This window comes from Podarcis vaucheri (genome assembly GCF_965113315.1).
Source record: "Podarcis vaucheri genome assembly, chromosome: 10".
Lineage (NCBI taxonomy): Eukaryota > Metazoa > Chordata > Lepidosauria > Squamata > Lacertidae > Podarcis > Podarcis vaucheri.
Window position 1 is genome coordinate 8,858,070 of NC_138748.1, and position 27,962 is coordinate 8,886,031.

Genomic DNA, 27,962 nt, shown 5'->3' on the forward strand with positions numbered 1-27,962 from the left:
AATGCGCGTGAAAAACAGAAGCGCCACCCCTTGATTCTCCATCCTGGAACCAGATTACGCCTCTCTCCCCGCAGCCTTCGAGAAACGCTCGCCGAAGGAGCTCGCATACAAATCCCCATTTCTTCATCTCCTTCCCCGGTCAAGGCGGGGAGCCTCCCCGGCGAGCGGCAAGGCATTCCGCTTGGGATTTACGCACTGCCGGGCGGCCCCAAGGTGCGCCCCGGTCCCCGGGGAAGCGCACGAGGCGTGCAAGGCCAGAGCTCGCCAAACCGATCGCCAGCTGCGCCCGATCCTCCGAGCGCTGCCGGATCCCCCTCGGCCCTTGTCCCGAGGCAGCCATCGCGCCTGCCGCCAGCCGGAGGAGGAGAAGCCAGCCCTGCGCGCTGCTTGGCCGGGGCTGTGCCCGGCGCGCAAGGGCGCACGTCACGCGTTTCTCCGGTGTGCCCCGGAACAGCCTGAGCAGCTCGCCCAGAGCCTGTGGGCCTGAGAGAGAGAGACCGCCCCTTTCCCCTCCTCCTTCTCCTGCTGCTGCCCGGGCCTTGAGTTCGTGTGGAGAAGCTGGGCACGTGTGCGGCGAGGCTCGCTTGGCGCCGGACGGGGCTGCGCCGTGCGCCCCGGTTCCCTTGGCCAGCCCGGAGATCGAGAGGTGGGTCAGGGTTTCTAGGGCAGCGCCCTGGCGGATGCCGGCGCAGGGGAAGAGCCCGGCCGGGTTGGGGGGTGGAGAGGGACGAGGAGGGGCGAAAAGGCGCCCCGCCGCCCTCGCCAAAAAGGGGGGCTCCTCTGCGGTGCCTTTTCTGCGTGGGCCCCCCAACAGAGGCGAAGCGCTTTCGGAGAATCTTCCTTCGAAAGTGGGCGCCGCGGGGGAGCTGCGCCTTTTTGCGCCCCCGCCCAGCTGCCTTTCTGCGACGTGCGCGCGCGCGCGCGCGCGCTCGGGTGCACGAAGGAGACACCTGACATTCCAAACGGCAATGGGAAAGTTTTCACTTCCTTGGATTTCAGGCTCGTGGCGGGTCCGGGGCATTGGCGTAGCGTGGGGGGTGCAGGGGGGGGGCCGGGCGCAACATCTGGGGGTTAGGGTTAGGGGGCGCAAATCCACGGGTTAGGGGGCACAAATTACTTGCCTTGCCCCGGGTGCTGACAACCCACGCTACGCCACTGGTCCGGGGACCCCGCCCCTCGGAGCCCCGATTCTCCGGTAGCGTTGCCAAGCTGCCCATGACATTTCTTTGGAGAATCGGTGCACGTTGCGCTATGCCAACTTCAAACTTGAATTTGTGCTAAAATAAAAAAATTCCTTCCAGTAGCACCTTAAAGACCAACTAAGTTAGTTCTTGGTATGAGCTTTCGTGTGCATGCACACTTCTTCAGATACACTGAAACAGAAGTTGCCAGATCCTTCTATATAGAGAGAAGGTGGGGAGGGGTATTACTCAGAAGGGTGGTGGGAATGGGAGATTGGCAGATAGCTGAGATGAGCCTGTTGACGACTCTTAACGACTGTAATAGGTCTTACAGGAAAAGGCAAGGGGTGAGAAGGTGAAAAATGGCTTAGTCATGTATAATGAGATAAGAATCCAATGTCTTTGTTCAGACCAGGTCCCTCCATGATTTTAAGTTTGGTAATGAGTTGCAATTCAGCAGATCTCTTGAATTTGTGCTGCCTTTCTAGCGAGGAGGAAAATCGCGGATTATATTTTTTTAAACTGTATTGGTGTTAGGGGAACAGTGTGGGATACACACACACACACACACACACACACACACACACACACTGCTCTTAGGTACTCATTCAACTAATTATATTTGGGTTGTCGTTGATTAAATATACAGTGGTACCTCGGGTTACATACGCTTCAGGTTACATACGCTTCAGGTTACAGACTCTGCTACCCAGAAATAGTACCTCGGATTAAGAACTTTGCTTCAGGATGAGAACAGAAATCGCACAGCGGCGGTGGCGGGAGGCCCCATTAGCTAAAGTGGTGCTTCAGGTTAAGAACAGACCTCCAGAACGAATTAAGTTCTTAACCCGAGGTACCACTGTATTTGGACTAGAGCCACTGAAATAAATGAAGGTAAATTAGTTATTCCTGGTAACTTAAGTGGGAGTACTATGTGTAGGATTAATATCTGATACAACTCAGTATGTGTACAGCAGCCCTGAACGTGCCAGAGCTATAGTTTGGGCAAATTTCAGACTTGTAGGATCTACTTTGTTTTCACCAATAAAATCCCAAGGCACACCAAGGGGAGCCAGATGTGCATTGGGAACTTAAAGGTGGACCCCTATGCAGTGTTGACTTGGGAGGTTGTAGACACTGGGATAATAATAATTAAAAAAATTTATTTATACCCCACCCTCCCCGGCCACCTGCATATACAAAGTGCACATCTATATCTGAGTACAGTGGTACCTCGGGTTAAGTACTTAATTCGTTCCGGAGATCTGTTCTTAACCTGAAACTGTTCTTAACCTGAAGCAGCACTTTAGCTAATGGGGCCTCCTGCTGCTGCCGCGCCGCCGGAGCACAATTTCTGTTCTCATCCTGAAGCAAAGTTCTTACCCCGAGGTACTATTTCTGGGTTAGTGGAGTCTGTAACCTGAAGCGTATGTAACCTGAAGTGTATGTAAGCCGAGTTACCACTGTACTGATCAGGGATTTCAATAACCTGAGGGGGTTGGGCAATGGAATTGTTGCAGATCAGATGAGATCTACCAGTAAATCTCAAATCTTCTGCTTGTCCCTACTGTAGAGGGAAAATATTTGGGACAAAGGAACAGGTCTGCTGCTTTACCTGATTCAAAGGACAAATATATTTAAATTTTTTAGGAAGAGAAGGGGATGCAAAGTCTTATTGTTCTGTTGTGGACTTGTGTGGAAGTATTTATCACTGATTGTTTCCATAGAGCATGATATTCTTTTCTGTTCTTCTGTCATTTTCCACCTTTGCCTATCCAAGAGGGGACGTTGAAGCTCCTACTGAAGCACCCTGTTCCGAAAAAGTGAGTAAACAGTATTCTTTCTTGTAGCAAGTTTGCTCTCCCCTTACACTCAGGGAGCCTGTTCACTCTCCTCTGGCTTATTGGAGGGGAAGGTTTTTAGCTCTTTGTCAACCTCCAGGTGAGTTCCAGAAAGAAGGTAGAAGATCCTCTTGGCGATGGGGGTGGAATCCGAGCAATGGGGGGAAACTGGTGACACTTATGGTGTAGGCTGGATCAAGAGCGAATAACTACAGATAATTACAGATCCATCAGGTCTAGAACTAAGGTTTGCTCAGAGTAGACGTGCTGAAATTAACCAACATAATTAAATTAGGTCATTTCATTTCTATGGTTCTACTCTGAGTAACAGTTTAATATCACCCAGAAAAATCTACCCATTCCACAGCAAAACTGTTCCTGGACCCTACCATTTCAAACTGTAGATGGACACATTGAAGATCATCTGCACATAGAAACTAGGTGTCAAGTAGGGATCTAATTTATCCATTGCTCTGATGTGTTATTGTTCCCCATTCTCCCTCTTGTGTCTTTTTCGGGCCTGTGCCTATGCACCTCATTTTAGGTTGCAAAGGCATATTTTTGTGGGGTAGAAGTCATTCATGACATTCTCCCTCCGATAGTCTCATAAAACTACCGGGGCAATGGTCCTGTGCCTGAAAAGAGATGTAAAACTAGCTTGGTCTGCCATGTTCAGTTAAAAGAATGCATTTGCCTTTGTTGGAAGTTTTTTTTTATTTCATGGGTGCAACACACAATGCATAGGTGTAACACAAAACAGTCAACACATAGTTGTCCCCTGTGTAACAGAGGCCTGACGGGCATTAACTAGAATCAGATATTTAGTGTCATTAGTCCCATGACGTTGAACACACTTCCAGCAGAGATTGGGCAGGAATCCTGACTTTTAACTTCCAAGTATCTCTTGAAGATCTTTCTGTGCCTACAGGCTGATGAGCTAATCGTTTCAGTAATAGTTTAGTAGCGTTTTTAACAGTGCTTTATGTTTTGTTGTCTACATATTGCTGTACACTACACTGATATGTCATGAGATGATGATATATAAACAAAAATACAGGGAATATCTTTTTGGGTTAAATAGTCTATTTTCCCCCCTGCAGGAGTTCATACCACCAACTCTATCCTTTAAAAATGGAAGTGGTAGAAATGGATAACGCATCCCTTAAGCGTCCTCATTCTGAGGACAAAGAGGCTAACGCGGATGAAATTAAAAGGCAAAAGGTCTTGGAAGAAGCATTGAAGGAAAGAGAGAATACTGACCAAAAGACTGAAGCTGAGGCAGAGCTCAAACCCACCAAACCTCCAGTTGAGGATGCAAAAAAAATACTTCTTAATGAGGGAAGTGCAGGCCAAGATGAGGAAGAATTGGAAGAAATTGATGGAGAAGGAGACCCAGAGAGCTTTGCAGACATGATGAAGCACGGCCTGACAGAGCTAGATGTTGGCATAACTAAGTTTGTTAGTTCTCACAGGGGCTTTTCTGGAATATTGAAAGAGAGGTAAGTACTAACTCTTCTGCTGCTCAACCCTGTGGATGGATCCATGCTTAACGTAACCACTTTTGCTGGTTCAGCTTTAACATGGGTCCCATCTGCGCAATGCATTTAAGGCGGTAAAAAGTCATGGCTTCCCTCCCAAAGAATCCTGGGAACTGTGGCTTGTTGAAGGGGCTGAGAGTTGTTAGGAGACCTCTACTCCCCTCAGAGAGCTACAATTCCTAGAGTGGTTTTAACAGTCCAGTCCCTCTTCACAGGGAACTCTGGGAATTGTAGCCTTAGAAAATAAAGCAAATAACCACGTCAGTCTGCAAAATCTGTAGTCGGATGGAGGGGGTAGATGTAGAGCAGGGGTCAGCAAACTTTTTCAGCAGGGGGCCGGTCCACTGTCCCTCAGACCTTGTGGGGGGCCAGACTGTGTTTTGGAGAGAAAAAAATGAACAAATTCCTATGCCCCACAAATAACCCAGAGATGCATTTTGAATACAGTGGTACCTCGGGTTACAGACATTTCAGGTTACAGACTCCATTGACCCAGAAATAGTACCTCGGGTTAAGAACTTTGCTTCAGGATGAGAACAGAAATCGTGCAGCGGTGGCAGGAGGCCCCATTAGCTAAAGTGGTACCTCAGGTTAAGAACAGTTTCAGGTTAAGAACGGACCTTCTTAACATGCGTACGGTCCTCTAATTCAGGGCATCCCCTAATACAAACACGTTCAGTTACTGGTATGCCTCTATGAGGCTTTCAGTCTGTAAATTATGTGTTTTAGGGAGCCCATACTGTCTCTTCATTAGACTGTGTTTTTCCTGCTTGTTCCTTTTGCAAATGAAACTCTGCTGAAGTAGAATAAATCCTACATTTAGCACCCTACCCCTTAAGCAAGATTCTTCTTATTTTTGGTTTCTTCCTTTTTAGTTTCTGCTGTGAAAGGGCTGATAGACCTCAGTCCCAAATTTAAAAGTATAGAAGTGTGTTCAGGGTTGCAATCTAAGCTGAAAAGGCTCTTGTTTGACATTTGTATCCCATTCTCTGTTGACTGTTCTGTCTTGTTTTCTACTTGTTTTCTACTTAGATACTCAGATTTCGTTGTTCATGAAATAGGAAAAAATGGGCAAACCATCCACTTGGACGACTTCTCTGTGCCTTTAGATAAAGAGGTAACTTTTCTCTGCCTAGCTCAAATGTGGAAGGCCATAATTCAAATCTTGGTTGAAAGATTTGCCCAGATTTCTGCTTAACATTTTGTGGTGTTTATAGGATCCTTCGGAGGAGATCTTCACAGTGTTGTCAGCTGAAGACAAGCAGCGGTTAGAAGACCTCCAGCTTTTTAAAAATAAAGAAGGCAGTGTGGCCATTGAGGTAATTGACAAAATATCAGAGGTAATAAATAAACAAGTTAATGGTTGGCAAAATGAGGCAACAGGATCAAACTGTTTTGGAAGTTGATTTTGATCAACTCTGCACCTGTGAAGGGTATATAAAAAGATGCAAGGCTTCTTTATGAAGTGTTTTAACTTAAATTTCCAGAAAAGTTGGGAATAACTACAATCCTCTACATTCATCATGCTAGTAAACAACCTTCTTGTGACTAAATTTACATATAGGAGCAAAGAAGGCCTTTCCCTCTTGGGAATATACCTTCCTTCTTGCCTAAAGGCAAATGAGAGAGGTATTTTTTGTAGTTTGGTGTATTGGTCTCCTTACTATTTTAAGGGATTATGAAAATGGGATTAAATGATTAGATCTGTTAAAAGAATAAGATAATGGCAAGAAAAGTGAATTTAATAATATAATAATATTATTATTATACCCTGCCCATTTGGCTGGGTTTCCCCAGCCACTCTGGGCGGCTCCCAACAGAATATTAAAAACACAATAAAACGTCAAACATTTAAAACTTCCCTAAACAGAGCTGCCTTCAGATGTCATCTAAAAGTCAGATAGTTGTTTATTTCCTTGACGTCTGACGGGAGGGCGTTCCACAGGGTGGGCGCCACCACCGAGAAGACCCTCTGCCTGGTTCCCTGTAACCTCACTTCTCGCAGGGAGGGAACCACCAGAAGGCCCTCGGCGCTGGACCTCAGTGGGTGGAGATGCTCTTTTAGGTATACAGGACCGAGGCCCTTTAGGGCTTTAAAGGTCAGCACCCACACTTTGAATTGTTCTCGGAAACATACTGGGAGCCAATGCAGATCTCTCAGGACCGGTGTTATATGGTCCTGGTGGCCACTCCCAGTCACCAGTCTAGCTGCCACATTCTGGATTAGTTGCAGTTTCCAAGTCACCTTCAAAGGTAGCCCCATGTAGAGCGCATTGCAGTAGTCCAAGCGAGAGATAACCAGAGCATGCACCACTCTGGTGAGGCAGTCTGCGGGCAGGGAGGGTCTCAACCGGCGTACAAGATGGAGCTGTTAGACAGCTGCCCTGGACACAGAATTAACCTGCGCCTCCATGGACAGCTTGTGAGTCCAAAATGATTCCCAGGCTGCGCACCTGGTCCTTCAGGGGCACAGTTACCCCATTCAGGACCAGGGAGTCCCCCACACCCGCCCGCCCCCTGTCCCCCAAGAACAGTACCTCAGTCTTGTCAGGATTCAACCTCAATCCGTTAGCCACCATCCATCCTTCAACCAACTCCATACACTCTCACAGGACTTTCACCTTTTCTAGACTATGTCACTTCAGATTTGGGCACCTGAATTATATTCCCTACATACAGAAAAATCTAGCAAGTCAAATAAGCGTTGAATCTTAGCTTTCTCCCTTATGTACTATTTTATTTTTATTTTTAAATGTGCAAAGAATTCTTTTTCTCCTGAGGAGCATTCAGTCCTAACCCTCACCAGCTGTCTCACCTAGCGATGGTCAGAAATGGGCTTCTGTCCTCATCTGCTGTTTATGAGATGATGTTTACTTCTCTCCCCCCCCCTTTCTTTAAGTTTGTTATTTATTGATTTTCAGAGTACACAAAATAGCAATACAGTGAGGTCTTGCAGGGCTCCAATATCAACAAGAAACTGCAAAGCTAAAAACCAACTAAGCTATCACTTTTTGTATTATTATTTTTTATGGCGCTGCTTAGGTCATTGAAGACACTAAGGAAAAAAGGACCGTTATGCACCAGGCTGTAAAATCTTTGTTTCCAGGACTAGAGACTAAAACAGAGGATCGGGATGGGAAAAAATACATCGTTGCTTATCATGCAGCTGGAAAAAAGGCTCTTGCAAGTGAGTTTGACCTTATTTGAAACTTTCAAAAGAAAAATGGCTCCATAGTATACCCGTGTGTAAAAATTTGTCTTAACTGCAGTTCCAAGTGTGTCTACTCAGGTGCAAGTCCCGTTGGGCTCAACAGAGCTCGCTTCCAAGTGAGCATGTGTAGGATTGCAGCCCAATTAATCAAAATCAGCATTCACTAGGCATTGATTGTGTTAGTTTAAGTCACATAGGATGGTAGGAAGCCTTGGAGGGAGATTAAATCCCTGTGTACTTACTTTTGCTTAGTGCGTTTTTACAAAGCTATGGAAGAATTGTCCTTAAAGAAATAACGGTCTTGTAACAGACAGTCCATAAGTATGTAGTGGAAAATGGTAATATTCTAGTTTGGGTCTGCACAGAGATTTTTGTAACTGTAGAACAAGCAGATTTGATGTAAGCTCAGCCTTTCCCCTCCTTTCAAAATGCGGTTTCTGTAGGGTTTTTTTTTAAAAAAGGTCTGAACATGCAGTCAGGTTGTACAAATAAAGTTAAAAGAAGTTGCAGGGGTTACATGATCAACCTATGTTGCTGAAACACTATTTTGTATGATGGAATTGCTCAAAGAAAATAAATACCTCCGTATAAACCTGAGGAAGCAAGCATTAAACAGTCTGTGAGGATTTTAGAAAACGTATCGGTTTTAAAATAAATGCTAGTCTTACTGTCTAAAAATGGAAAAAGTTTGGAAAGGGGGGGGAAAAAAACCCTGTAGGCTGCCATGCTGTCTGCTTACTTGGGAATAAGTCCCATTGAACACAGTTCCTTCTGAGTAGCATTGGTAGAGGAGAAAAAATATCCAGGCTGAAAATTGAAGCATGGATGGCTAACCTTTTGCTCTCCAGAGGTTGCTGTGCTGAAATTCCCATCATCCTGAACTATTGGGCTTGCTGGGTGGGAATGAGGAGAGTTGGACCCAAAACAAGGCCACAAGTTAACCACCTGTATGGGATGAATGGACCCATTGCAGTCGGGTGCTACCTGAGGATGGGGCTAAATCTGTCATGCCCCACTTCTGCACAAATTTTATCTGTTCGGAAATACAAATTAACAATAAAATTAACAATTAAGGATAAAAATACTTACTTACGTGAGGGTTCCAGCGCTGCCTGCCTGGTGCTTTCTGATCTAAATGTGTGTTTGTTCCTTTTAAAATTGACTAGAAAAAACCCCGTCTTTATGTACTCCTTGTGCCTTTAAATAAAAACTAGCCAACCAGTAGGTTGCTCTGCAGCTCGGCATTTTTCCAGCATATGCCAAGATTGACTGGGAGAAAAATATCCCGGCTTGCTTTCTGTGTCTTTATTGGCATCTTGATCTGTTAAACAGCAGTCAGTAGATGATACTCATCTCCATAGAGTGAAAAACGTCAGCTTAAGCAGCTTGATAGGGCAGATAAATTTCTCAATCCTAGCTGCTCTGTGTCTTGGAATTAGAATATTGTTGCTCTTCACAACTGTGAAATCTATATTGCCTATTTTATTTTTATTATCACAGCCTAGGACCCTCGTACCTACGGGACCACCTCTCCCGGTATGCCCCACGGAGAACCTCAAGGTCCATAAATAGCAACACCCTAGAGGTCCCGGGCCCTAAGGATGTTAGATTAGCTTCAACCAGAGCCAGGGCCTTTTCAACATTGGCTCCGACCGGTGGAATGCTCTGTCTCATGAGACCAGGGCCCTGCAGGATCTGATATTTTTCCGCAGGGCCTGTAAGACAGAGTTGTTCCGCCTGGCCTTTGGCTTGGAGTCAATTTGATTCCCTCCCTCTCTTTCTTTTTTCTTTTCCTTTCTCTTCCTGCGATGAGGCTACATTTTAATATTTTAATGTTTCAGTATTTTAATGTGTTTTAATTTTGTTTTTAATTTGTATTCATTCAACTTGTTTTTATTATTGCTTGTTAGCCGCCCTGAGCCCGCCTTGGCTGGGGAGGGCGGGGTATAAATAAAAGTTGTTGTTGTTGTTGTTGTTGTTGTTGTTATTATATTAATTAATGTGATTCAAAATAGGATATTAAAGATCTGGGGGGAGATGTGGTTGTCAATTGCACTGAATTTATTTATTGCACTGAATTTATTTATTGCACTGAATATATTTAAGTACAGTCCATGTTTGCATGCGTTGTGCATGGAGCATGCATGTTTACAGGTACAAACAGAAATACTCAAGCCATGCTCTCCATCTTCCCTACTGTTGGAGCAAAATGCATGTGTTAGCATATGTTATCTGGGTGATTTTTCTAAAATGGTTGAAGGGAGGGGGTGATGTGAATGTCTTTGTATGGTGCTACCAAACTTCAGGCAGTGACCTTTCAGACAGTCGTACGTTTTCCCAGACGTCTAGTACAAGTGAATTTCTCCAGTGCATATGAACAAACTTCCTCTTGCGTAAGAATTTGCAAGTTTACTGTATTCTGTACTGGTGGGGGGACGACACAACCTGACTCATTGAAATTTGTATTAATTAGACTCTCAGTTTTGAACTGGATTCTGCAGGCGCTTCTGTTCTAAACACATGGAGCGCTTAATAACCTTTGTTTATCCGCTCTTTGCGTCGCTGCCCTCAGTGTAGTTTGTTGCGTGTGTAGCTGAAACCTTTCCATTTGTTCACTTCTCCCTCTGCACGATTCCATTGCATAGCTGTCTAAATAGACGTCAGTCGCCACGTTCACTGTTGAATGCTCCAGACATCTGCAGAGTTATAACACATAAACTTGCATGTTCCCATCTGAAGCACTTTGATGCCTTTAAAAAACAAACACAAAATAAAACATTGCTCTCTTATGCTCTTTACCCCATGCCTATGAACAGAGGCCAGAACTTCAACAGGTAAGAAAGAGATGTTGGCATTTCATGTTAGGAAAAAATGAAATGCCAATCCCATCGACAATAATTTAGACCAGCTAAACAGTTTTCCAATTTCATGACTAATGGAAATAAACCTTTCTCCAGCCCAATCCTATCTATCATAGAATCATAGAGTTAGGATAATCTAGTCCAACCCCCTGTAATTCAGGAGTCTTGTTGCCCATCATGGGGCTCAACCCTGGGCTGCCCAGATGACAAGACTCTCGTCTCAGCATCGCAAAGGAAAGCAGAGCAAGTCATTTGTCATGAGCTTAGCTGCCAGAAAGGGGTGTATAAGGCACCACCCAACTGTCTTAGGGACTCCACTCTGGGTTTGTGTAGGGTTCGCTCCTTAAGCCTTTTCTTTTCCCACAAGGCAGTGGAGATAAAGGACCAGAAGATGGGCAAGCCTCATCTGCCCCTCACTCATTTTCTGTGAGCCACCCAGAGAAGCATTGTTACACTACAGCATACAAAAGCCATAAATCAATAAAAATAAATTTGTCCTCAACAAATATGATCCCTAATTGTCATAATATTAATATAGATAGCCTCTTTGAGAGTTAGGTTTCCAATATGCTCAGAATTCTTACATTCTACATAGCTTTTTTTGTAAACTGCCTTGAGGGTATGTAAATTTTATGCAATAAAGGATAAATAAAATAGTTTAACCAAAGTAACTTGGAAATAATCCCAAGTACAGTGGTACCTCTAGTTACGAACTTAATTCATTCCGGAGGTCCGTTCTTAACCTGAAACTGTTCTTAACTAGAGGTGTGCTTTCGCTAATGGGGCCTCTTGCTGCTGCTGCGCCGCTGGCACACAATTTCTGTTCTCATCCTGGGGCAAAGTTCTCAACTCGAGGTAACTCTTCCAGGTTAGCAGAGTTTGTAACCTGAAGCATTTGTAACCTGAGGCGTTTGTAAGTACTGTCCCTCTGCTTGGTTGCAGACCATAGCAGTTAATCATTCAGAAAATTATAACCCATTAATATTGTTCTCTCTATATAATGCTTTTCCTTGCACTTGAAACAGCAGAAGACAAGAGAATTAAGTGTTAAAAGAAAAAGAAAAAGTTCAAAGGCCCCTGAGAATACATTTCCATCATAACACTTAACTGCGGTTAATGTGAACCATGGTTTGCACGTTCTGACCATAGTTTCTGCCCAATTTTGAACCATGGTGTAAATGTTCACCATATCTAACCAAGGTTAAGGAGAGCAAACAATTATTAGGCATTATATCTTCTCAGAGCCTGTTTGAATGCAGTGATGTACAGTGGTGCCCCGCAAGACGAATGCCTCGCAAGACGGAAAACTCGCTAGACGAAAGAGTTTTCCGTTTTGGAGGTGCTTCGCAAAACGAATCTCCTATGGTCTTGCTTCGCAAGACGACAATGTCTTGCGAGTTCCTGCTGGTTTTTTCCCTCCCCCCTTTTTCTAAGCCGCTAATCCGCTTATCAGCTGATCCGATCAGCAGATAAGCCGCTAAAAGCAGCTAATAGTGCTAATCTGCTAATTCTTCAATGGGCTTGCTTTGCAAGACGAAAAAACCGCTAGACGAAGAGAATCACAGAACGGATTCTTTTCGTCTTGCGAGGCACCACAGTACCATAATTGATTGCTGTGGGAACAAGGTTTGTTCTTGGCTTTAGATAGTGTTTAGCGAGGAGAGTGCTTAACCACGGTCCCAGGTTTGGAGGACACGCTAAGCCTAACCTCGACTTAACTGAGTGTAGCTCAGAGTAAAGGGGCAGGGAGGAGTGAAGCGGTTGCAAGCTCCTCCGTGGGAGCCTTCACAGTCCAGGTAGACCATAGGTTGATTTACTGTGACATGGGAACAAGACCAGTGAGTTTGTTCACATGTACTACCAAACCATGGTTTAGCACTTTAGGGACAAGTCCTCTGCTTGCACAACGTTGTTTAATTTTGTCAAAAATGGAGTATGAGGAGGAGCATACTAGCCTCAGGCTTGGTAATACAACACTAAACCATGGTTTGGTATTAAGCGTGAACCAGCCAAGTGCGCTTTTGAAAACCACCCAAGAGTCTTCATAAGGAAAATGCGATTTGAACTTCCTTGTTTTCAGTCCCAGTTTTCAGTCCCATTTGCAATGAATGAAATATCTGGCAAGAAGTGCAATCATTGCATTGATAATGTGTGACTTTGCCCTAAGACTATCCAATATAATTTTTTTTTGTTGGTGGGACCCCTGACATCTCTGCATATGGGCAAGCTACAACAAACAATCTTTTCAGGTGGTGACACTTTGTTTTGCCCAGTACTGTTATGTGGGATGAATTACATTGCATAGTAGTAGCTCTTTGCAGTGTTCTGAGGGACTCCTAAAAAAGTTGCCAAGAGGAATTTAGCACTGTCAAAGGAAGATGTAAGCCTGATATATTCCACCCCCACAAAGAATGGCTAAAGCACCAGCAAGTGTACAAATGATTTGCAGGGGGGGTGGGGAAGAGAGATTTACTGAAGACTTTCTTTTTGTCTGAATTACAAAAAAAACACACACAAAAAACCGCAACAACCCTAAATGGAAAACAGTGAAAATGGCCATACTTTAATACTTTGTATGTTTTAACATTTTGTCTTTAAAGATCCAAGAAAACATTCTTGGCCCAAATCTAGGGGAAGTTATTGCCACTTTGTCTTGTACAAAGAGAACAAGGACACCATGGATGCCATCAACGTGCTGTCGAGATTTTTAAGGTGGGTCAACCTTTTGACAAGAGGGGACAGTAAATCTGCAAAACTTGCTGTTTCTGATAGGTGGTAGAAATGCCATCCTTTGAGACGGTTGGTTTGGGCAACATTGCAGCATGCTGAAGGTAAAGTGGCTGCTTTTTAGTTGTCAGTTTTGGAAATAACGTGTAGCCCGTGTGTAACAATTTGTAATTTTTGATCATTGTGGAATCTTGAGGCGGTAAGACTCCATTACAAAAACGGGAGGGAGAGAGATAGAAATTCTGTGCATTGTAATAACCATAATTTTATTATTATGCCCTGCCCATTTGGCTGGGTTTTCCCAGCCACTCTGGGCGGCTCCCAACAGAATATTAAAAACGCAATAAAACATCAAACATTTAAAACTTCCCTAAACAGAGCTGCCTTCAGATGTCATCTAAAAGTCAGATAGTTGTTTATTTCCTTGACGTCTAATGGGAGGGCGTTCCACAGGGTGGGCGCCACCACCGAGAAGGCCTTCTGCCTGGTTCCCTGTAACCTCACTTCTCGCCGTGAGGGAACCGCCAGAAGGCCCTCGGCGCTGGACCTCAGTGTCCAGTCTTGTGTATGTTCAAATACTGCTTTCCAAATTCAGTCTTTACATCAGCCTGGGCACAGTGCACATTGCTTTTGTCCTGTCAAGCTGACAACTTCTAAGACTATAACTGGCAACACATAATAGAAGCAAAAGGTTGGCTTTGACTTGTGCGCTCTGGCTCCTAATTGCGGTTAACCGTCGTGAGACAGAGACGTGTGTTTTTCGCCTAGACTGTCGGAAGTCCTTTCCCTGAATTTTTGTTCTGCTTTGTACTGAACTTGAAGAGAAGCAGCCTCAGCATAAGCACAGGGTAGAAATAAATAAAAAGTGTGCATTTGGCATCGGCTCACAAGTTATCCAAGTGGTGGCAAACAGAAATCCTTACGGATGCTTTTTATTTGGGAGAGGGGTTTTTTTTTGGGGGGGGGAATGGCTCTTAACTGGATCAGATTGTTTTTATGTCTCTTGAGTATCTCTCCTGTGCATGATTATGGATCAAATCAGCAATGGGGAACCTCAGATGAGGAGGCCAGACATGGTCTCTTAGGCTTCTCTGACCCTCGAGACCCATGCAAGCCCTGCCCCTTTCCCAGGCCACCCTCTCTTCCGAGCCCAGGCCTCCGTGGGTCGTGCTCTGCCCTTGCTCAAGTCCTATTACAAGGTGTGTCCTTTAATTGTAATAGTGCTTCACACTTGCCTGGATGAAAAGGAGTGTGTGTTTGTAGAAAGCACTGACATTTTTGCAGGGCTGGAAGGTAGCCTGCTGTACAGAGGTGAGAGTCACATCCGTTACACCACCAACTTTGTCCACCTGCTGACATTGCAGCCCCTTTCAAGGTCGCCCTAGCGGGAAGCTGGCCCTCAAATTTATTTAAATGATACACTGTTGGCAAGCAAAGGTAATAACTTCTAACGCTTCTTTCCCCTACCTGTTTTGCTAGTGCTGAACATTTTTCTTTCTCATTTTTTTAAGAGTTAAGCCAAACATATTTTCATACATGGGGACGAAAGACAAAAGGGCTATTACAGTTCAAGAGATCGCTGTTCTCAGGTAAGTAGAAGCAGGGTGGTGTTTAAATGTTACCTGGCTGGCTGACATAAATATAATAATAATAATAGTAATAGTAGTAGTAGTAGTAGTAGTAATTTGTATACTACCCTATACCCAAAAATCTCAAGGCGGTTCACAAAATAAAATCACAATATAAAAAGAATCTTATCTGTGTGCAAGATGGAAAGAATTGATTTTATAAAAGTGTTGTGGCATTCTGTAAGTACCCAAGGCATTTGAATCAGTCATCCCGCAGTTCTGCAGAGTAAGTGGCTGCAGTTAGATTTGAAAACCTTCAGTTTTAAACTGGGAGCATGAATGTTAAAAGATGTAATGAACAGGCTGCTGGAATCACGGTTTCAGAAATAGGTTTCAAAAATACAGTTTGCACCTGTGCTTCAGTCACTGTACAGTAACTCCAAAATCAATTATCCTGTGTGGAGACCCCGTTTTTGTTAAATCTTTCCCTCTCTATCTCCATGCTTAGAATCACTGCACAAAGGCTGGCTCACTTAAATAATTGCTTGATGAATTTCAAGCTTGGAAACTTCAGTTACAAGAACCACCCACTAAAGCTGGGAGAATTGCAAGGAAATCATTTCACAGTAGTTCTCAGGTAAAAATTCTGTTTTCCAAGACTGCTTTGTTACAGTTCAGTGCTTTATGTTAAATCCCACTGTGTTGTGTGAAAGATACGATAATCACAGTTGGCTTGGTGTTCTATATTTTTTTTAATGTAAGAGTGGGGGCTGTATAAAAGACTTCTGGACCTCGCTATCGTCAACAAAAATGTGTCCAGCTTTGTCTTTCTTACCCAGGGTTATAGCCAAGATAAAACAAAGGGAGGTGATTGGTCTGGTAGCATCAATGTTAGGAATAGCCCAGATTTGAACATGGTGGGTTAGATCCAGATTAAATTTGTTGCATTGGACCCACTAGGTTCTATTCAGTACTGCATGAGCAACGTTCCACTAGCGCAGCATAACTTCCCCTTTCTCTCCTTTTCCTGTGTGCCCCCCCAAATCTGGTCCAGAGAGTCCCCCACCCCCTGGAGGGTATGCAGGGGGCTGCAGAGGAAAGGAAGGTGAAATTTCTTTTTTTAAAAAAGATATTTATTCAAGTTTTTAACAATAAATCATCAAACATATAAAATACAATACAAACAATAAACAAAAGAAAAAGAAAACAGAAAAATTAACTCAAAATGAAAAAAGATACAACGGAATCAAATGTCCAAGAATCATATTTCTATAACCTTTCGGACTTCCTCACGTCTCCCTTTCATGCGTTCCCAATTATAAAGTTGCAGTCAGCAATTTATCACCGTATTTCCACTCTTATTTTATAATTTCCACATATTATATCTCCAACTTTAAATATTTTAATCAAATACTTAAATAGTCAATTTAGACATAATATATATCCAGTTTTTATCTTTGTTTTTCAACGGTGAAATTTCATTGCAAAAGCTGAAGTATGTTACATGAGTGAGAACAGCAGTGTTGATCGAAGCGATATATTTCAGTGGAACCTAAATTGTTTCTAATGGGACTTAAGTGTGTCTAATTTACCCAGAACACGATGCTTTCTTTTTAATACTTTTTTTAAAATAAAATCTTTTTTGCACAGCCTGATTTTTCTTTATCATGCCTTTTTCTTCTGGAGGCAGCTCTGCCTGAACAGCTGCGAGGGCAGTGTTTGCATGCCTGTGCACGATTGTGGAATCTGGAACTTTGCCCAGGGTTTGGCTGCTTGACAATCTTAAGCAATTCGGGGAGCAGTCATAACAATGACACTAGGTTAAGTTGGTATAAAGTCTTCTTCTTTGGCGATCCCTCGTAGCCGAGTAAGATTGTCTTCCACCAACATGGTTTTAATAACGAGTCCATAAGTGACTGTGGAGGCCAATTCTGGACCCACACATCCTTCCACAGTGGGGACATTGGTTTCTGGGCGGGAGTTGATCACGGTGTGGATTTGCCAAGCATACCTTCCTCTTAGCACGTTTCTCCCTTGCGTCCTGAGTTCGAGTGCCTTCAAAGCCCATGACACCTTTGGTAAAGGCTGTTCTCCAATTGGAGCGCTCACAGGCCAGTGTTTCCCAGTTGTCGGTGTTTATACTACATTTTTAAAGATTTGCCTTGAGACAGTCTTTAAACCTCTTTTGTTGACCACCAGCATTACGCTTTCCATTTTTAAGTTCGGAATAGAGTAGTTGCTTTGGAAGACCATCATCAGGCATCCACACAACATGACCAGTCCAACGAAGTTGATGTTGATCAACACTGGTGATCTTTGCTTCTTCCAGTACACTGATATTAGTTTGTGTAAAGTACGTCAGATCCAAAACCCATTCAAGAGCGAGGCTACTGCTGGCAGAGGAAAAGCAAGCCTTTGCAGTAGTGTTTGACTTGCACCACCTGTTCTGCTGGGTTGCTGTGTCACGTGACTCTGCTGAATAGAGTTAGGATCCAGCAAAGGACTCCCCACCCTGTCCAGCTATGCCCTGCAATGCCCCCTTTTGGGGCTTGCACCAGACTCAGAATGTAGAACAAGCCTGTGCATCTCTCTCTGAGCTGGAGTTGAGGACTTGCGCCACTATAGCCCTGGCTAAGCCAGGGTTCAGCCAGCTGAGCTGGAGATCTGCTGGATCCTAACTCACTCATTCTGGCAGATCTGGGGTTTGGATTGGTTCATTAGTGGTGTTTTTTAATGCAAATTTCAATCCCTTATGACTGGAGGGACAAATACCTTGTGAAACATCAGAAGAAGGCGAGGGTCTGAGAACTGATCTAGTCAGAAAAGCTATTTTTGCAGATAAACTTGATTTTTCTTCCCTGCTCCTGTTTACTGGATGGATGGATGGATGTTTAATAATAATAATAATAATAATAATAATTTATTATTTATACCCCGCCCATCTGGCTGGGTTTCCCCAGCCACTCTGGGCGGCTTCCACAGAAACCAAAAACACTAAAATATCATACATTAAAAGCTTCCCTGAATAGGGCCGCCTTAAGATGTCTTCTGAATGTCAGGTAGTTGTCCATCACCTTGACATCCAATGGGAGGGCATTCCACAGGGCGGGCGCCACCACCGAAAAGGCCCTCTGCCTGGTTTATTTATCCAATGTTTATTGGATGGATTTTCCCCCTAAATTGATTTTATTGTTATTCACATTTTATACCGTATTTTATGCTGGTTTTTTTGTAGCATCAATTAAGTTTTTTAAATTTGTTGTTACCCACCCTGAGCCCGGTTTTCTGAACTGCCAGGGTATAAATAAAAATTTATTATTATTACTCAGGGCTATAAACCTAAACACTCATTGGTGAAGCAAGAACTGAACAGAGTGGGATTGACCTCTGAATATATCTGTGCATAGGATTGTGCTGTACACCTGCCAATTCATCGTCTTCACGTTCTAACACATGGTGTGTGCCTGTGTACTTTTCTCCTAAAATAGTTTTTTCTTTTATCAGAAATATAACCGGGACCGATGATCAAGTTCAACATGCCATGCAGTCTCTCAGGGAAATTGGGTTTGTTAACTACTATGGGATGCAAAGATTTGGAACCACGGCTGTCCCTACATATCAAGTTGGAAGGTGAGCTCCTTTTATTTGGCATATATGTGGCACCTTAAAGCAGCTGGGAGACCAGTGAGTAGGAATTTTGGGCCTGACAGATATGGATTCAAACCCCAGATCACCTGTCGCCTTGCTAATTGGCCTGGAATGGGCTGCTATTTTTCGGCTTTAGCCCCCGTCAGTAATAAAAAATAAAATCAAATCATAAATCTCCTAGTCCATATGATTATGGGAAGGATTGCATATGGAATGCTATGTTTAAAATTTTGGCTGCTGAATGCACACTGTAAGCAGTTTTCATTTTATCCGAATTGCATGTTTTTCCTTTGAAACCTTTAGTAGAACTAAGATTGCAGCCCAACCCACTTGTTTGCTGGTTCAAGTGATTCTGTATTTTGCCTTGGCAGACTCATAGGATTTTCCTCCCTTGCTGGCAATGCAATACTAACCAGATGTTCTTCTATATTTTTAGAGCTATACTACAGAATAACTGGAACGAAGTCATCGATTTAATCCTAAAACCACGTCCTGGAGGCAAGTAATTTTTTTTAGCCATTTTGGACTCAATTTCATTCAACAGTGGTTTTACATACTCAAAGGAGCACTTCTATATAGTTTGCCTGATTGTGTTTTGAAAGCAAGTGATTATATTAATAAAAATATCAATAAACAGCTACAGTGGTACCTTGGGTTACAAACACTTCGGGTTACAGACTCCGCTAACCCGGAAGTAGTACCTCGGGTTAAGAACTTTACCTCAGGATGAGAACAGAAATCGCGTGGCAGCAGCAGGAGGCCCCATTAGCTAAAGTGGTACCTCAGGTTAAGAACGGTTTCAGGTTAAGAATGGACCTCCGGAACTAATTAAGTTTGTAACCAGAGGTAGCACTGTACAGTGGTGCCTCGCAAGACGAAAAGAATCCGTTCCGCGATTCTTGTCGTCTAGCGTTTTTTTCGTCTTGCGAAGCAAGCCCATTGATTAGCGCTACAGCGGTCTAGCGGCTTTCCGTGATCAGCTGTTAAGCGGGTTTTTCAGCGGAACAGCTGATAGGCGGCTTAGGAAAAGGAGGGGAGCGAAAAAAACGCGCGGGGACGCGCAAGATTTTTTCGTCTTGCGAAGCAACCCCATAGGGAAATTCGTTTTGCGAAGCGCCTCCAAAACGGAAAACCCTTTCGTCTAGCGGGTTTTCCGTCTTGCGAGGCGTTCGTCTTGCGGGGCACCACTGTATTCTTTTTTAAAAATAGTAATAGAGTGGTTCACTGCAGTAATACATAAAACCATACAATTAAATCCATATAAAAATTTAAAATCAGAAATCTACTGAGAAGGATATTTTCTTCACTGCCAGCAAAAGCTTGGCAGCATAGAACAGTTTCCAACAGCTGCTTAAAGTTTAAAAGAAGCGACTGAATCTCTGTTTGCAGAGCATTCCACAGGACTGGGCCAATAATAGTAATGGCACATTTTCTCGTTGCTGTCAAATGAGCCAGTGTCCAACATATAGATCCTAATTCATTTCAAATTGTGTCCTGATTCTATAATGCTAAGTATCGTAAGCTGATGCTGTAGGATGGAGCTTGATACAGTGGTACCTCGCAAGACGAAAAACTCGCAAGACGAAAGAGTTTTTCGTTTTTTGAGTTGCTTCGCAAGACGAATTTCCCTATGGGCTTGCTTCGCAAGACGAAAACGTCTTGCAAGTTTGTTTCCTTTTTCTTAAAACTGTTAATACCCAGGGTGCATTGCTTGAAAAGTGTACAGTGGTGCTTCGCAAGACGAAAAATTCGCAAGACGAAAAAACTCGCAGAACGAATTAATTTCTTCTTGCGAGGCACCACTGTATTTAAATTCAGAAATGCCACATCCTGAAGTTTTAAAATGGGGGAACAAAAGGATATGTGGGTTGCAGGGTAGGGAATAGTTAAAAACCCAGCTAATAGCACAAATTGAAGATGGAAATATAGGTGGCCCACCCCTGGAACATGAAGCTCTGGGGGAAATTGATTTTAAGGCCCAACATGCTGGTTTGTGGATTACATTGAGGGTCTAGTTGTCAGACAACGTACTTTGCAAATGCACCCAGCGGATAGGTATTTGCTGAAATTCAGAGTGACTTTGATGGGGCTAACCTCAAGGAAGTTGAGTAAGGTTTGCAATATATAGCATGTTGCCATCTGTTCCAAGCGGTTAACTGAAAATGCAGAATAGTTTTGAAACTGGCTGAGAAGGATTTTGTGCTATAGATACCATTGACTTAGGTTCTGTGTGGGCCTGTTTTTGAGCTGAACGCCTTTTACAAATAAAAAGGAAACCCGCTCACATGGTTTGAAATTAAAGCGCTTCCCATTTATGCAAATGGTCGTTGCAGCTGAAAAGGGATACTTGGTAAAATGCCGAGAAGAGTGGGCAAAAACGAAAGACCCAGATGCAGCCCTCAAAAAACTGCCCGTGAAAAGGTGCGTGGAGGGACAGCTGCTCCGGGGACTTTCAAAGTACGGACTGAAGAATATAGTCTCTGCATTTGGCATAGTAAGTTGAAGTGTTTGCTTGTTTTTGTAGACCGTCTCTGAGCATGTCTGAAAACAACTTGGGGGTCAAGTCAAATTGATGGTGAATGGTAAATGGCCTACTGGAGAAGTATTTCCCCCTCCCTCCTTCCTTCCATATTTTTCATTAGGTTTTATTAGTTCTGACTCGCCAGGCCAAAGGGAGTTGTTTTTTAAAGATCCCTAGTATTGTCAGGCATGTATTTAAACCATTAACAGTGCTGTCCTTACATATGTCTGCTCAGAATTGAGTCCATTGGGTGGCGCTGTGGTCTAAACCACTGAGCCTCTTGGGCTTGCCAAACAGAAGGTCGACAGTTCGAATCCGCGCAGTGGGATGAGCTCCTGTTATTTTGTCCCAGCTCCTGCCAACCTAGCAGTTTGAAAGCACACCAGTGCAAGTAGATTAATAGGTACAGTTGCAGCGGGAAGGTAAACGGCGTTTCTATGCACTCTGATTTTCGCCTGAGTGTTCTGTTGTGCCAGAAGTGGCTTAGTCATGCTGGCCACATGACCCGGAAAGCTGTCTGTGGACAAACGACAGCACCCTCAGCCTGAAAGCGAGATGAGCACCGCAACCCCACAGTCGCCTTTGACTGTACTTAACCGTCCAGGGGCCCTTTACCTTTACCTTACCTTACCCCAGGCATGCGCCTTACAAAATTAGCATCATGTTGATTAACACTTTTTCCTGGTCTGCAGATCCCAAGAAATAATCGTTTGATGTATATTCATAGCTATCAGAGTTATGTATGGAATAACATGGTGAGCCGCAGAATAGAAGAATATGGGCTTGTTGCTGTGCCAGGAGATCTTGTACTAAAAGGAGGTAAAATGTCAACATTGCTTGATGTCAGGGCGTGTGTGTATGTGGTGGCACATAGTCAATAATACATTTTGGAATATTTTCCTAGTATCTTGTTCCCTAAAACTAGAGATGAGCACATACACCCTCTCGTTTATTTAGAATTAGGCTTGGCAGACCAAACTTTTAAAGTGTTAATTGGAACAAGATATTTTTTTTAATGCCCAGTTCTGGATTATGCTCTTGGTTATATCATTGGGAGTGTGATGGGATCTGAAAGTCCTTTGAGCCCCTCTCCCTTCTGACTCTGGAGATGGCAGCAAGCTCTTGCTCCCAGTAGTTGCTCCCAGTTGGATTCTGGTATCCTGTGGGGTACTGCATTTCCCAGGTTACCTGAGCTCTGGAACATGGTTGTTTGGAAGTCCCCTGTGTTGACAGGGAAGAGGGCTTTGCAGGAAGGGCTTCAGTGAGATACTGCCATCACTGCCTAAGTTAAGTAGGAGAAGAAAGAGCTTTGGTGGGGGTGGTCTTCAGAGGGCAGAGGCACAGATTTTGGAGAGGGAGGACCTGGCAACACTAGGACTTAGATTTGCCAGTAATTTGTCAGTGTACCTACCAGTGACAGTCTGGTGCCTTCCATTGTGTACAATTTTGTGCTACCCAGGCTGCCTAATCCTGTTTGAAACTGTATTCCCTCTTTGCTTTGTTCCTTGTTAAGGAGCTCATAAAGATAACACTATCTAGAAAAAGATTTCTCAGTAGGAAATCTGGTTGAGATGACCTGGAAATTACTTGAAACATCCTCTTGCTTTTAGGTACAGCTGTTTATATCGAAGAATCAGATGTTGACAATTACACCATCCATGATGTTGTGATGCCGTTGCCTGGTTTCGATGTTATCTATCCAAAGCACAAAAGTAAGAATTCTATTTAAAGTCAAAAGTGGATGATATGTGCATAATCAGGTTTGCTATGCTGGCAGATAAGTGCTGGGGATTAGTGTGTACGTGTGTCTGTACAAAAGTAACTAAATGGGTTTTGTATCTGATTTCAATAAGCACAGATTAAATAGGTCCATTGACATCAGCTGGCTTCATTGATTTCAGTGGATTTACTAATGTGACTAACATTTGATGTATAAATATTGCTGCATATTAATGGAGAATTAGGAGTATTTTCTGTATTTGGATCAACGGTAATTTAGTTGTAACCATATTTTAAGGGAAGATCATTCAGTCATTAAATAATGTTCTCCAAACTAGTAGGATCAGGCATTAACGAAGTACGGCTAGCAGGAGAAATAGAAAAGGTTTTTTTAAGAAATATTCATCAGCTTGTATGCTAAAGGGAGAAGGAAGGAAAGAGAAACAGTTTGTTGGAGACAAATAGTCTAGCAGCATCCAGATTTAGGGCATGTGCAGTCATTACTTCATTCCTCTATCCCCAGCTGGTACACTGGAAGCATGTTAATAGATATATTTAATAGGAGTGGAGGCACATCTAATTAATAGGGGCTTATATGATCATGGGCTTTGCTGCCACCCTAGTTCTATTTAAGATGATTGCCTCCTTACCAAAATGGCTTGAAAGTAGGTTTTATATCCAAGGACCAGGGATTTCCTACAAACAATTCCTTATTAAATAGAGCTGTAAAGAAAAAGACTACGCTTTTGGGCCATGTTTCAGCATTACAGGTCAGAATTGCATCAGATGCAAGAGGGGAAACTTACAATGGATTTGCCCTGAATTCCATGTTGCCATTCATTTATATGTCTTTTTACGGCAGTTGGGAAAGCCTACGAGGAAATATTAGCCGCTGACAATCTCGACATCAGTAACATGAAGCACAAAATTCGAGACTATTCCTTATCTGGAGCCTACAGAAAGATCATCATCCGACCTCAGGATGTGAGCTGGTAAGTAAATAGCACACAGTTTAGTAGCCAGAGGAGACGGATGATAAGCCTAACAACTGCTACTAGAAATGATGACTTTATTGCTTCCAGAGTGTACCAGTTGCTTGATCTTAAGAGGGAGAGGGCTGCTGCGTTCATGTCCTGCTTTTGGACACCCCAATGAGCATGGAATATTGCACTAGATCGGTCTTTGGACTGATTCAGCGGATTGTTTTTACATTCTGAACCATGTGCTTACTGATGTGTGCTTGGTGATGGTTGCGCTCCACTGCTTATCTCGAAGAGCAGCATGAAGCCACAAGTCTATACTGCTGCTGCTGCTCAGTTAAAAAGGAGATAAAAGTTCCATGTTTAAAGGGGAACCCAATATGTGTGTAACAAAGGTAACATTTAGCGTTTAACCTTCGTTAGAAAGAAATCCCAAGTCCTCCAAGATTCAGGCGCAAGACTCTGCAGAGCTACTTGAATAAATCCCATTGGTTTCAGAAGGAACTGAGTAGGCGTGGAAAGTATTGCAGTGTTTAAGCCAGCAGGCTTTGCACTGAAAACAGGTTGCCATCTTCAAGCTCAGATGTGGGGAACCATTTCTACCAAGTATAAAACAGTCTCCTAGAACAATGTTGCAATGAGGAATTTCTAATACAGTGGTACCTCTGGTTGCGAACGGGATCCGTTCCGGAGGCCCGTTCACAACCTGAAAAGAACGCAACCTGCGCGGGCCGCAATTCGCCACTTCTGCGCATGTCCGTGACATCATTTTGCGTGTCTGCGTACGCACGAGCGGTGAAACCCAGAAGTAACCCTTTCCGGTACTTCCGGGTCGCCGTGGGACGCAACCTGAAAACGCACAACTGGAAGCAAACGTAACATGAGGTATGACTGTACAGGTATATGATTCTTATTGTTGGGCACATTTTAAATCTCTCTCTCTCTTTTTTAAAGGGAGCTAGTTGTATATGATGACCCTAAGATTCCATTATTTAATACGGACTTAGATAAACTGGAAGGAAAACCACCTGCAGTTCTTGCAACAGGTAATATTTTCTCAATTGTGCCATATATGATTATTCAGCCATGCGTGTCCCTTTTTTATAACAACAGCAACCACAACCACAACTACTACTACTACTACTACTACTACTTTTATCTGTATCCTGCCCTCCCCGGCCGAGACTGGGCTCAGGGCAGCTAACATCAAATATATAACATTGGTATAAAATCAAACAATAATTAAATTACCTCCTAAAAACAAGTCAGGATCAAATTAAAATCTAATTAGATGGCTTTCCGCAGAATTAGGTTTGGGAACAGTAGATGTTCATAAGGCCCAACCGATGCTCACAGAATCTAACTGCTTAGTACAATGGGTTTGTTAAAAAATAAAATGTTGGGCTGAAAGCTTTAAAAAGTATGTTTCTTCCCAAAATTAGATACTGAGCTAACAGACAGAGTTAAAACAGCTTACCAGAAACACTGGTACTTTTGCAGTAGAGATAAACATGAGCTGGCCTCTTTGAAGAGATGTGAGATACTGCTGATGGAGGCAAAGTTGCTGCCAAAACAAATCTCCCATTTGAGGGAGAATTGAAGACAGTCCTCAATTCTTGGTCACCTCACCCTCTTTTGCAATAGTTGCTCGAGGATATCAGATGCCTCTTGGCAAAAATCTGGTTGCCAGTCTAAAGGCAAAAGGGAAAAAACTTGGAGCAAGCTCTTTCAGGGGCAACTGGACTTGCTAGCAGACTGGTTTTGTTGAGTTGATCCTTCACTACTACCTTAGAGATGTTGTTGGATTACAAGTCCCATTATCCCTAGCTATAGTAGGACCAGTGGTTGGGGACGATGGGACTTGTAGTCCAACAACATTTGGGGACCCAAGGTTGAGACAGGCTGCCATAGAGAATTTTATCTTTTTTACTATAAAGGATATGTGTGTACTCCTGTAATGACAGCGCCCAGGGAACACCCATTATTTCTCCCTTGCTCTGTACATTCCCACCCAGGAAATCAGATTCCGAATTCCTGCAGATCCGTATTTCATAGAATCATAGAGTTGGAAGAGACCACAAGGGCCATCGAGTCCAACCCCCTGCCAAGCAGGAAACACCATCAGAGCACTCCTGACATATGGTTGTCAAGCCTCTGCTTAAAGACCTCCAAAGTAGGAGACTCCACCACACTCCTTGGCAGCAAATTCCACTGTCGAACAGCTCTTACTGTCAGGAAGTTCTTCCTAATGTTTAGGTGGAATCTTCTTTCTTGTAGTTTGGATCCATTGCTCCGTGTCCGCTTCTCTGGAGCAGCAGAAAACAACCTTTCTCCCTCCTCTATGTGACATCCTTTTATATATTTGAACATGGCTATCATATTTCTCCCAGCCTACATCTTGTGGCTTGATTTGCTTAAAGGCATCCGTCATTGTGACTTCAAATCTGCAAAGCAGGTTGAGAGATCCCATGGGAAGGAAGTGGCAGCCCACCTGAGTGTATGTTTAACATTAAGATCTTGGGAGTGATGTAAACTGAGCGGTTGGAGGCAATGTGTCTCTGAATACCAGCTGCTGGAAACCACGGGAGGGGAGATCACTCTCTTGGTCAGGTGCTGCTCCCAGGTTTTCCACAAGCATCAGAGAACAGGATGCTGAATAGATGGGCTTAATCAAGCAATCTCTTCTGAAGTTATTACGTCAAACTTAACACTGGTTGATATTTTGCTCCTTTGGGGGAGGAAGTCAGCTGTTTGACAAACTCTAGGCATGTTTGATAACCCGTGGTTTTTTCCCCTTCTTCTCCTAAACATTAATTTACTTATGACAGAAGGCAAATACAAGGCTTTGAAGATGGACTTCACTCTCCCCCCATCAACTTACGCTACAATGGCCATTCGAGAAGTGCTAAAAATGGACACAAGCATAAAAAACCAGACACAGTTAAACACAATATGGCTACGCTGAAGATCCTTCGCAGTGATTGGATGAAAGTTTTAACATGAAACTGGTTTCGTATTTACTAGTTCTATCCAGGCAATTTCTAATTAAAATTGTATTTTTGTATTAGCTTGAGGTATATAATTTCAAATTCGTTGTAAAATGGTGTTTATAAAAATGTAACTTTTGTTTTTGAATAATCTGAGCAAACACGGTGCTTGAGCTGTCTGCACAGTGCAATTTTGCTGGCGTAGAAGAACATGGATGGCTTTGCTAGTATTTTCAGGTCTGCAGAAAGCGTTTCTAAAATGTTTTCTCCAAATACAGTAGTAAACATGGCTTCATGAGTTTGGTACAGATGAAAACTGATTGCAGGCATGCGTAACACTGCAGTTCAGGAAATCTAATTAGAATAGGGTACTGATGAATGCATATTTATAACCAGTGAACAGATATATTTAGCCTTAAGAGTGCTGATAAGCTCTGCACTCACAACTGGCAGAATGTTCATGTCTTTTATGCGTACACAAATGTGTACAGCTGCTTTTATTTGAGCTGTAGTTCATTAAACTTTTGTGTTGGTTTTTCACAACCTATTTCAGTTTCTGCTGTGGGTAAAGCAGTGAGCGAACTATGTCAGAGTTTGTACCCTCAACAAAACAAGGTTTAGCTCTAACATTTATGGTTTGTCTGTTGCTGGCAATAGATGAACTAGGAAAATCTCTATCCTGGCATGTCAGGATTAAATAGCCATTCTTAATTGAACAGCTATGATGTTGTACTCTCATTTTATTTCTAACACTCAACAAAAATATGTTTTCTACTGCTTGGTTTATTAAAGTGTACTGAAACCTCTTCCCCTTTTTTGTTCTTGTGCCCCTAATTTCTACCCATATTATTTATGTCTTTACAGGCAACTCCCCCTTTCCGTGGCAGTTGTGTTCTGGGTCATTTTGCGCTTGTGTGAAATTGCTTATAATCAGAACGCCCATTGAAAAATCCTGCAAACACCCCACTCTGCCCCTGCCACGATCCGCCCCCTTTTGTGACATTTTTGAGTCACTTCCTGGTTTGGCATGATGCGTGTGTGTGCGGTTGCGCACATATCGGACATGCCTAAAATGGTTGCTGCCTGCATTCGACTTATTTAGTCACTTACTACAAAAAAAGTTTCCAAGCAACTTACTAACAGGATAAAAGCCAAAAAGGCTTTCTTCATTATCACACAG

The 27,962-nt window shown here is 43.3% G+C and overlaps 1 protein-coding gene across 2 annotated transcripts; it reads left to right on the top strand.

Annotated features, from left to right (window-relative positions):
* The first annotated feature begins 344 nt into the window (after positions 1-344).
* On the top strand, positions 345-27,588 carry PUS7 (pseudouridine synthase 7). Of its 2 annotated transcripts, XM_082239681.1 has the most exons (17): positions 346-646; positions 2,962-3,004; positions 4,123-4,521; positions 5,593-5,677; positions 5,778-5,879; positions 7,603-7,747; positions 13,233-13,344; positions 14,871-14,948; positions 15,436-15,564; positions 18,432-18,557; positions 19,012-19,073; positions 20,909-21,069; positions 21,789-21,915; positions 22,707-22,808; positions 23,678-23,807; positions 24,750-24,841; positions 26,624-27,588. In XM_082239681.1, exons 3-17 carry the CDS (start codon positions 4,154-4,156, stop codon positions 26,758-26,760), a joined length of 1,956 nt encoding a protein of 651 aa, XP_082095807.1. In that variant the 5' UTR covers positions 346-646; positions 2,962-3,004; positions 4,123-4,153; the 3' UTR covers positions 26,761-27,588. The 2 variants fall into 2 exon arrangements, with proteins under 2 accessions (XP_082095808.1, XP_082095807.1); XM_082239682.1 differs by lacking the exon at positions 2,962-3,004 and having other exon boundaries at positions 345-646.
* Positions 27,589-27,962: the final 374 nt, after the last annotated feature.